An 11525-nucleotide genomic window follows, 5' to 3' on the forward strand; every position below is an offset into this window, starting at 1 on the left:
ATAGAAACTACAAAAAGAAAACAAAAAAAAAAAAGTAGAGACTTCCAATTAATCACCTCAAAGGCCTATGCCTTTGTATTCTCACTTGTGTTCACTTCCCAGGGTTAAATGATTGTTCTGATTGCAGCTCTTTAACTATCKACTTCTCAATGCATCCAATCCTCCAGGAGCCAAACCCTCCCACGGGAATAAAACACTCAGTGAAGAACTCAGGGTGAGTAAGGAAAGCCAACCCTGCATGTAACACAYCTTTCATGTCATCAAAAGACTTGGSTGTAAGAAGCTGAAACCCAACTAAATTCTTACAGCACAAACACAGCTATTTTACTTTTCAGCAGCATGTGCTTAGAGCAGAATAATAAAAGAACACACAGCACAAATCTGAGAMTGGGAGCTCAACTTGTGCCTGAGTATTCAAGCTCCCTGTCAGTCCCAAAAGCAAGTTTCTTTTGGAAAGCCTGAATATTGTCAGCCAGGGTTGTCTGCCTCTTCAATAAGCTGTATCATAGCTATAACAAACAGATCCTGGCTCTATTTCCACACACATACTCATAAACAGGTAATCATGTTCCCACTGAACAGAAAAATGAGGAGGATGTGCTGGAGAAAAGCAGAGGGAGGTAATGATACCAACACAGAGAGATGGATTTGGAACACAGACATTGACCAATTCTGCAGTCTGGCTTCCTCTGCAATTCACCCTTGTAAATCAGCTGAAACTACACAGAGCCAACAGGCTTCATTTTCCACCTGTTAACACAGGTTATCGATCCCACTGTCAATAAAAGAACCACGATGCAAACTGCTWTGAAATGAAAATCCACTGTCGCATGTAAGTGGAGACAAAAGCAGGGAGATGTACACTCAGGATGACAAATTGCTGGAAATGCTCTTCCCCAAACCCAGCCATGGCTCCCCAAAGGGTTGTTACAAAAAACCATGACTTTCCACTGCCAAACTGCCCTCAGGGAGCCAGTGAGACTGGGCCAGGGTGGTGCTTTTTGTGATCAACTGAGCAAAYGCAGAGCACAAAGTCCACCCCTCCTCACAAAAATCAGAGAAACCCATTCACAGCCTGTGCTTCACAAYATGCCAGCATGAGAATCTCTCTCAATCACACAAATATTCTTCTAATCATTTATCTCTTGGTGCAAGTCTCAGATTTAAAACCTGAATAACAACTTACTTCACCAGGGGTCAGTCAAGCAGCAGTAAGACTGCACGAGGTGGCAGGTTAAAGCACCTCATATGTACAAGAGTACAAATATGAAATTCTCAAAGAGCCCCCAGGGATCCCAACGCAAGACATGAAGATGTAATTAAAAACCATAAATCCATCAAACAAAAATATGTAAACTTAGCGTATTAACTCATTTATTTTTATTCCTTGAACACATTTGTCTTACTCTACACTCCTTTGGAGCCTACAAATAAAAAATTAACAATATCAGAAGAAATACTTCTTCCTATGTGGAAATTGAGTATCAATAATAAATGCTTTTTACTTTATTCTTACAGGTAATTGCTGAAAGAAGCTCTCTCAGTAGACTGATGAGATTCTGCACATATTATAAATTACTTCAACTGTATCTCCTCTTTACAAAATCCACAAAAGGACAGTATCTGACAGTGTTTCCATGCCACTCAATCATCTGCACAAAATTACCCTTGTGAGAGCTTGTTGAAGGAATGTCAAATGTATTTGCCTGCCTTTGCAACAAAATGTTCAGAGAAAGACAAACGAACAGTTCACAGATTACATTTACACAAGTTACACTAACACCTGAACATTTTAACTGCAGATTCAGGGTTAGATTTTCTATTTCAAGCTACAGGCAAAATAGTTAAAGGCCAAATCCCACCCCATGTTTTGCCCACAGCATAGTTTCAAGATAGTTTACAAAAGCTCTGCACCACCTGTAGATCATATTGAGGCCGAGGCCCTTCTTCAGAAAAGGGAATTTGGGACAAATCAATCCTTCCCTCTTCTGCTCAGCGACCAGAAAAACAGCATTGTCCAGAAATGACAGTGGTAAAGACATTCACCCCTCACCTCCATCCTTGAAAGGATGAATTTTGTACAGCAAATTTGTTTCTCATCATGAATAAGAGCTTCCTTGGAATCAAATTTCCCAGGGCCAGGCAGCAGAATGGGAGCACCAAAGCTGACCCAAAAGGAGCAGAGCAACTGAAACAAGGATGGCCAGATTTCCTGATTGTACAAGCCACTTGTTTGTGTTCAAGTTTCTGACAATTTTAAAGGCAATTTCTGCAAATTTCTACATTCCACATAGTCCCTGGAGACAGCTCAGTGTCTGGGGATGGCACCAGCTCCTGCCACCCTGTTTTGGGGTGGGAATTGGATATGTGCCACTGGTCCATTATACTGCCATTGATCTCAGGCACTTCAGCAGTCTCACCTCCTCCAAAACACTCAGCAGCACCACTGTGCTGAAAGCCACGTGATGTACCCTGGGCACAGACACCATCCCTGAACTCCTCAGGAGCCACTTATGATGCAAAAGCAGCAGGAAACCCCTGCACACAAATTTTTAATTGATAAAGCTTTGTGCAAGCTGTRGGTAACTGCTGTAGTTTGAAATCCAGGAGAAAAGCAAAGCACAAATGCCAAAAATACTAAATACATGCTACAACATACAATACAGTGAGATCACAAGGCAATAAAAAGAGAATACAATACAGAGTACATCTACCATCCCAAATGAGTTCAAACACAAAGCCAAAAGCTGCCCATTTACAGTGTAATCAGCACWGATCACTGTGTACACACAGACAGCAACACAAACCATGCTGTAACAAATGGCATGTTGCAATAAAACAGGAAACACATTTAAACACAACCTTTTGAGTGCTGTGAGAACCAGCACTAAGGCTTCTCTTTCACTGCTCCTGCTGAAAGCCAGCAGTATCACATTTCAGTTTGGTACAGAAGGCTCCCATCCCATCCACCCAGCGGTGTAAAATCTCTCAGCAACATCAGGAGAAGATYTGTTAAGAGCTAAACGAAAATTGATCATCTTCCCACAGCTGCCCAGTGTTCCAGTCAATCCTGCACAGGTATTGATGTTTGGTAATGCCAGCCCAGCCCCAGCTGAAACTCAGAGCAGCTTGCAAATTCCAGGAATGCTGATCAARGACAAACTTCAAAACTTGACTCAAAGAAGGATGGTTGTAATCACCTAAGCTTCTTTTTGTGAGCAAGAGCTGAGATTTTCCTGACTCACCATTCTTTAGGGTGATGTATACAGCAGTCAGACTCTTGGTGGTAAAACAAACACCCAACAATGGCATTATGCTGCCTAAAATAGGTGGATGTATTTATACCAAACATTCTTCCTCCAGCATGAGGATGAACATCTGCCAGCTACATCTTAAAAGGCTCACACAGCCTCAAATCAAAGAACTCAGTGCAAAGAACTATATGCCAAAGATTTACATTCACTTTACCTTATCCCAGAGAAGAATATATTACTCCTGCTAAGTGGAATATTCCCACCATATTCCAAATGATTGGAATAATAATTTGAAGCTTTGCTCTTTAATTCTTCTGTAAAATTTACCTTTATTTCCATTTTAAACATTTTTCATTAAGAACTAGTAAGAAATATGCTTTGGCAAAACTTCCACAGCTGTAGGAGGCACTGAGGCCACTGAAGAGCTCCCAGTTTACAAAGCCACACCACATTTCCACAAGGCAGCTTTCCTGATGTATGCAGATAAATCCTTTTCAGAAACTTTTAGATACAACAGCACAGCTCTAACCCGTGCTCCCTGAGCTGCTCTGATGCCTGCTGCTTATTGAAGCTCCACTTCAACACGACATCCACCACAGATCTTCAATCTCCTTCCACAGCCTCACCACTCCTCTCATGGGGATCCAGCAGATTTTCAGGACTATTGCTACTGTCTTTACAGCTTATCTGAAGTCCCCAGCTTTTTTTCTCTTTCTGCTGTTGGAGTGACCCCAACTCCAAAACCCTTTCCCCAACACCTGACCTGAGAGTTCAGCTGCCAGTCACAGAGTCCACTCCTTTCTGTGTCCCTCTTATATATTCTTATTATGAATATTATAGGAGCAGTCAGCTCTAATAACAGCAGCTGATGATGCTTAATGGCATACAAGAAAGAGAGTCCCCACCACACCAAAAAAAATTTTTTTTACTGGAAATGGACAAAAGATGGAAGCATTTTCCCTYTGCTGAGCAAAGGAGAATTTCAGCCTATGGATATTAAGCAGGTTGCCCAAATTCCCAAGCTCAGTGACAGATCTGGGGATTAATTCAGATCTTGCATCCCTGCAGTGGGGCACAATTCCTGTTAACAGAGGCAGCAGGAGGCATGACTCTCCTGGAAGTAAGGCCCAAGTTTWCTCCCATAAGTCACTTATCTGAAAAACCATACAAAATTGGTAGACACTGTTAAAAAGTCAGGCAGATCCTGATCCTGATCACAAGCACAGGCAGCAACAGAGAAGATTCCCACCTTCCTAATGATGCCTTTCATTTGGGGATACACTGGAGCAGTAAATACAAAGTAATTATTCCACTGCTGTAGGTCTGCAGTCAGAGGACAAGGAGACAAATCCAGACAAGTTAAATCCATTGATTTCCAGCAAATAATAAAAAGTGGATACAATATTTTCAACTGGACAGCTGCCTGCCAYACTCAGTGTGACCAATATCCAAGGAGATCTAGTTCCTGAAGGTAATCCCATGTTGAGAAAGGCAACAGCATTGGCATGGAAAAATATCCCACAGAAYACACAGATGCTTCCAGACAGATTCTCCTCGTCTAACCAGGGTGAAGCAAAACCTCAGCTCACTTTTCATGACAAAATGTCCACCTGCCAGCGGAAAACCAGGGACTAACTGGCTCTCATCTCCATCAGCATCTTCACTGGGGCAAGGACAACTCAGGCCCAGAGGGTGCAGCAGGAGACACATGCAGTGACTGTGAACATGGTGGGTAATCCTGGTCTTGGGTGGGAAAAAAAAAATAAAATAAAAAAGAAAATCCTGGTGGTTTAAGTCATCCTTACTCCTATACCCTGAGGTGCCAGGTCCAGAGCAGCAGCCACTCTCAGCTGCTGTGAGCCAGGCAGGAGGAGGAGGAGGAGGATGACTAGTGCCTCCAACAACCTCACTGTTAACAAGTCAGAGGTTGGGATCACTGTAGGTGGAAACTCTTGGCAAAAACAATAAAGCAGCTACTACATATTTCAACAGGTTCAAAGTAACCTCAGATGTTAGGAGCAGATGCTCTTTTCCACCCCCTGGGATTTTGAAATGGTTTATGTGTTTCCTCCCTTTCCCCTAACAGGGCAGGATGCTGAAGGAATTAGCAGAGAAAGAGCCAGAGCAGCGCTAATTACCCTGAGCTACCCGGGAGACCACAGCACCTTCAGCTAATTGTGCAATCCCCACTCCCCCACTTCACATCCCCCAGCGAGAAGGKCTCTTGCCTCCAGCATCCAGACTGCAAGATAATCCCTTTCACCTGTATTTTAAAAGGGCACGCTTGGAAATCCTCGGTGTCTAAAGCGAACTCATTCCAATTCGCTTCCGCAGCCCGTCCCACCACACGGGGAGCTGCTGCACCACCAAAACACGGGAACTGCTCGTGTCAACAAATCTGACACAGCCCTGTCACTAACCCTGTTATTAGACTGCACACGTACCTCAAATCCACATCTGAGCTCATTGCCTGGAGCACTCCACAGCCAAGTCTCTGCAAGAGTCTCTCTCTCACAAAATTAAATATTAAATGTGCACCTTTAAAAAAATGCCCCGTAGTTTCATATTTATTAACTAAGGCTACTCTCCCGCTTTACACATTTTTGAAATGTTAAATATAGAACATTTTAAGGTGCATTTAGTGCTTGCAAAGAGCCATGAAAATTGGATTCCTCTAGAGAGCAATCTGTGAAAGACAGCTCTCCCACTCCATTCCCTTATCCGTAACAGGCCACTTGCAGAAAGACCTCCCATGAAAATAACCCCAAATGACAGAGGACCCCAAACTCAGCCAAGACTCAGCAKTCTCAGCATCATGACTCCCAAATTCCAGGGGGTAAGGGCTACCCAGTAGCAAGGGCTGACAAACTCATTAGAAAACAACATGCACAGGAAGGAAATCTCAGTGACTCTAAAAGCTTCGACCTATTCCACATGCACCTCGGATGTTGCAGGAAGTCCCCATATGCGCTGGATCCTTGTTCTTTCACGGAAGCATGACCCTGCAGGACACAGAGCYCTCTCCCAGGCTCCTGGAGCTCCCAACAGTGCACAGCAGAGTGAGGAGACAGGTACTGGCAGCCAGGGATCACATGAACTCTCCTTGCCTCTATTCCTGCTCACACCAGGCCACCAGAGCAGCCAAGCTGGGTATAAAAAGCATCCCTGACTCTCACACATTAAGACCACAGTCCTCAATCCCATGCCTGTCCTCTCAGCCTCATTTCCCAAGCTGCATAAATAAGAATGGCTGCATTGCCCTTCTTTCCATCCTTCTTACTGACAGTTTTTGAACCTGTCAAATGACATGAAATTGAGGCAGAAGTTTCAGTGTAAGTTCCTACAACTTCTACAAACTGTCTGTGCAAGAAATTGGGCAGTACCCATGTGTTACTGGTTGTTTGGCAGAAGCCAGATGTCCAACTACCATCTTAACCAAACAGTGTGTGCAGCTGCAGAGAAGATGCTGCCTCTTATGGGGTCATCTGGGACAAGGAGGGAACAGCTGGGATTAATGCAGAAGGATGGGGAGAACAAATGCAGTGAAGATCAATCCTACCAAACCCTCCTTCCCTGGTTCTGCTGCTGGTGGAAACATGGAGGGTTATTTAGCATACAGGAGAAACCACAGGGAGGCACATGCTCATCCCAAAACTCTGTTCTTCATCTCCCCTCGAGGTGAGGCAATCGGCAGGACATACRGGAGTGCCACCAGGAGCCCATCCCTGTGACCAGGAGCAGTGATGGGAGTCCAGCCCAGCAGCTCTGCCTGCCATTTGCACAGGTGAGACCCATCCACACAAACAGCAAATCCAAAGCTGGCACCATCCTCCCTTTTTTCCCAGAGAACCTGAGATTCCTCCAGCTCTGGCTGGTGCAATGCTGAGCCCTGACAAGGATACAGCAGGCTAGGGCTTGCTGAGCTTCCTGAAATGATTCATGGTTCATTAGCAACAAAAGCATAACCTGYTCTGGTCACTGGGGCTCCCTGCAGACCAGGGCTGGCAGTGTGAGCCTTTGTGCCCAGCCACAGCTCACCTGGGCAACTGGGAATACAGGACTTTTTAGAATTGGGGAATAAAAAATTGCCAGCACCACCAACAAAAGACACCCTCTCTTCTTGGTCCTTGGAAGCCATTTAGTCCACGCCTGAACACACAGTGCAGATAATGTAATGGGGTAAAAAGAAAAAAACAGAACAGAAAGAAAAGTTCTTAAAAACTAAGACAGCAAGAACTTCCTGAACTCATGCTACAATACAATATGAAAGTTTCTGCCCTGTTTAATGCTGCCTCTGGCACCTGCCTGCACTGGCAGTAGGTACTGTATAAACTTCTTAGACTGAGGGAGTCTGGGAGTGAGGATGGATGGGGACAAGTGAAATGGGATGTCTGAATCCCTGGGCTGGGAGAAACACGATCATCAAAACTAAACACAATCATTACTTCCAAAGTGAACTTCTGCTGGTCTTGGCCTCCTTTCAGTACTGATTAAAAAATCTTTTAGCACAGTATACCTGTGCACAATCATTATTTTTCTATAACCAAAATATTTACACCAGTATAAATCCCTTTTGCCAATGTAGTTGCACCCACGTGTGCACTCCTCACAGGAAAGCTTTTTTCTTCTGCTCATAAGGGATTASCTAAAATCATTTTACAGTAGCTGTGTATCCTTAAGGCTATTCCCTGKGCCAGAAGCAGCAGAGTTTACTTCCAGAAAGGCATTTCCAAGAGCTCATCTCTCATGCTGAACAGTTCCTGCCTCTCCACTTCCTTCCGAGACACACACCTCACTGATCACACCTCTTCAGAAACAGCAAAATGTTTGGSTTTTACCTAACAGGGGCATCACACAAATTGATTCATTAGCATTTGTGAAGCACTATGAAGAATTTAGGTGATAAGTATTATTATTACTAATTTAATCTACATCCCATTCAGTCCTCAGCCTCTCCCTGAAACTGCCAACAATGATGCCAATTAGTGGTAATTGTGGTGGTTTGTGACAAGGCTATTTGCCAACTGGGAGTGAGACACAGACCACCAACTCATTTCCCACGGATTCTCCCACAGCTGCCAACAGCAGCAACTTCCAGGCACAGCAACCTGCTCTCCACTSCAGCCACAGCTCCCGCAGCAGGAGATCCTGTATCCCATTACCAACTCTCCAGGGACACAGCCTGCAAAACTTCCAATTAGGGATAAACCAAGACACCTTGTTTTTCCTTCCTGCATTAGTTCAGTACACGACCCAGTAACTCATGCCAACATTGCAATATCAGAATGTTAATCTGGGATAATTTCAGATTAAACTTTGCTCAGTTCCATCCACACTTAATGAAAATCACATTTTGATTCACACACAGGCCTCACTGTGGTGGAAAACTGTAAAGGCAGCAGTAGTAAAACCAAGGGAATTGAGAGTGTAGGATGCAGTAAATCTTGTGCTYGGGCAACTGTTAAAAGAGTTTTAACGTAAGTGAAGAGGTGTATCTTTTTATCAGCTGTCCACAAAGATTTGGAGGACTTTGAAGAGACACAAACAACTAACAGTATTCTGTAATCAATGCACATCATCTGAGCACCGAAACTTTAGATTATTTATATATTTTAAATACGTCCAATTGAAAGGATAGCACCACAAACTGTATGAATCATAGCCCGCTCAAGCAATTAGATTTGTTATCCCTGCAGACTGCAAACACAACKTTGGCTTTTTATTCTAATGTGAATTCAATCCCTTGTCAGCTGCCCCACGCATGAGAATACACCTCCACTCTTTCATCAGGAAAGATATCAACAGCAGGAAACTAGCCCTTCTTTCATCTCCAAGGCACCCWCCCACCTTTCCAAAGGGTTTTCAACCAGGTGTGGAAACTTTTCTGAATCTGTGCTGAAAGATCTCTTAATTATTATGGCAAAGGAGGTAAATCCTCTGAGAGCAGYATGCTCCAAGCAGTAGCCTTCTGGTGTTTACTCATCCAGGAGCTGCTTAGTTTGACAGTGCAGCAGAAGAGCTTGTAGGAAACTTGGGGCTTGCATTGTATGGGCATGAAACTCTCACAGAGAGAAGCTGCTTTTTCAGATGTCTTGTTATATAATTAAACAAGAAAAGGAGGGGGGAGAAATCGAGCAAGCTGCCTTTTTGGCACAAACATTACACAGTGCTCACCCTGCCAGCATATTGCATCAGATCCCCAGTGCAAGGCCAATTCCCAGCAGCTGAGTAGCCAAACCCCTGAGTGTTATCTCCCGCTGACCCACTTCACACTCACAAGGCAGTAAGTGCAACTGTTTATTGCATCTTCCTTCCTGAGGAGCTGCTCACCACACCAGGACCAGTGGGAGTCTGAGCTCCCAATGAGGCTACAGGTTTCACAAGTGTCAGAGAATGCAGTTTTTAAAGAATTCCAGCCATCGAGCCCTATYGCATGCTCCACAGTGAATAAACTCCTGTTACTCCATGCTCARGTCTGACACTGTGATGGCTCCTATTTTATTACGTTCCTAGGCATGCTTTGAAAAGGGGGATTAATTTACCCATCATCAAGTGCTTATCAAGGAAGTCCCTCGAGACTCGCAGGAAGGAGACCACACAAACAGGCCTTTGCTCACAGGTCTCCTCACCTGAACACCTGGCCGAGGCCCCCGACTCTCCTGCACCGCAATTTTCCTTTCCCATGGAAGAGATCCGCTCCCAGATAGGACACAATTCTTCATGAGGGGCCCACCCCAACAACAGAACAGGGGTTTCTGCACTCCTCATTTGAACAGCCTGTCTCAGGCACTTCACAAGGGATATTAAACTTCTTTCTACCATTTGCAGCAATCCAGAAAACAAAAGGCCCAGCAGTCCTGAATCCAAKGAGATAAGATATGTGACCTTTTACACCACAGAAATAAGAGCCCACTCCAAACCCAGCAAGTGAATTAGAGAGACTCTTGTCGATTTCAAAGGGCTTTGGATCCGGCCTGAAAATGCAAACCTCACTGTGCATTCGGACACTGCTCCACAATGCACTTCCAAGCAAAACTATATTTAGATTCAATGGGAATTCTGTAGATCATACAGGAACTCTTTGAATGAAAACGAAGGTCAGCAGGGTTTGGCTTCCTCTTCAGACCCTCCCCCCCATTCTTGCAAACATCCAGATAAGCATTGTTTAGAAAACAATACGTTACTTCCAAATGTTATCAAAACCCCAACAYACGTTTTGTGTGTCCTGAAACAGACTCTCAGGGTCTTCTGTTGCATTTTGCCCCATCAGCTAAATCTTGGGATCTTTTCAGATGTCTAGACAAGACTGTATTAAAACTGTATTTTTTCACCTTTCAAAAGCTTTGTTTTACCTGCTCTGACAAAGGAAAGGGGACAAGGATAATAAAGGCCTTTCACAGACAGAAAACAAACACGGAAAGGAAAAACTGTACAGACAATTACAATAYATGCAAATAAAGCTGCACCTGTGTTAGAGGGAACCTCTTGGCATCCTCATGCACTTTCCCCATTCCCTACCAGATATGAAGGGCCACCGTGCAGCACAGACTGGAAGAAAATGACACAGCCAGTGCTTSCCCAAGGGACATTAAGGACAGGAGTGAGCCCATCAGCCAGGCAGGCACATTCAAGCACCCCAGAGAGAAAAAGCACAGCCCACTCAAAAATCATCCCACTCCAAGTTTCCTCCAGTGCCAACGAACACAAGTGTTTGATTCTCAGCTGCACTTTGTGGGCTTCTCGGAAKGAGGAGCTGAACGTCTGCCACCGGCAGCTTCTCTTAGGAAGGATAAAGGCAAATCCCAGCCGCAATACCGAGCCGGCATCCCCGGGGCGGTGTCAGCAGCGCTGGGCGGCACCGGGTCCTGCGGAGCGACASCGGGAGCTCCCCCGGCACCCGCGCTCAGCCTCGAGGGCGCGTCCCGGACACCTCCCGCACAGCCGCTCCACTGCTCTTTCGCTTCTCTTCCCGAACTCCCTACTGTATTTTTAACTGTTTCTGGCAGCCGGTGGCTGTAACAGCGGATGAGCGTCCAGCCGCACAGTTTCGCTTTTAAATAAAAGTCCGGGACGCAAAACCCTTCAACTTTTGAAAAACCCTCCTGGGTTGAAACTCTCCGGCTTTGCCGTCACGCTCCCCTTCCCGCATCCGTGGGGATGTACCTGTAACCCCAKGCGGGCCGGGGCCAGGCTCCCGCACCCCCCGCGACCCCCCGGCGGTGCGGGCGCTGCACTTACCGGCGGGGCGTTGGGCGGGCAGCCTCCAGCAGC

At 45.2% G+C, this 11525-nt stretch overlaps 1 protein-coding gene across 1 annotated transcript in view; it reads right to left on the minus strand.

The window, feature by feature from the left end:
- Positions 1-11525, minus strand: part of KIF26A (kinesin family member 26A) — a 95511-nt gene that overhangs the window by 80988 nt on the left and 2998 nt on the right. The window contains exon 4 of the mRNA XM_057365686.1: positions 11493-11525. Coding sequence (XP_057221669.1) covers positions 11493-11525 — 33 coding nt within the window. The remainder of the gene's footprint in view (positions 1-11492) is intronic.

The sequence above is a fragment of the Malurus melanocephalus genome, unplaced genomic scaffold, assembly GCF_030028575.1.
Source record: "Malurus melanocephalus ecotype Western Australia unplaced genomic scaffold, MMel_1.1 scaffold_57, whole genome shotgun sequence".
Lineage (NCBI taxonomy): Eukaryota > Metazoa > Chordata > Aves > Passeriformes > Maluridae > Malurus > Malurus melanocephalus.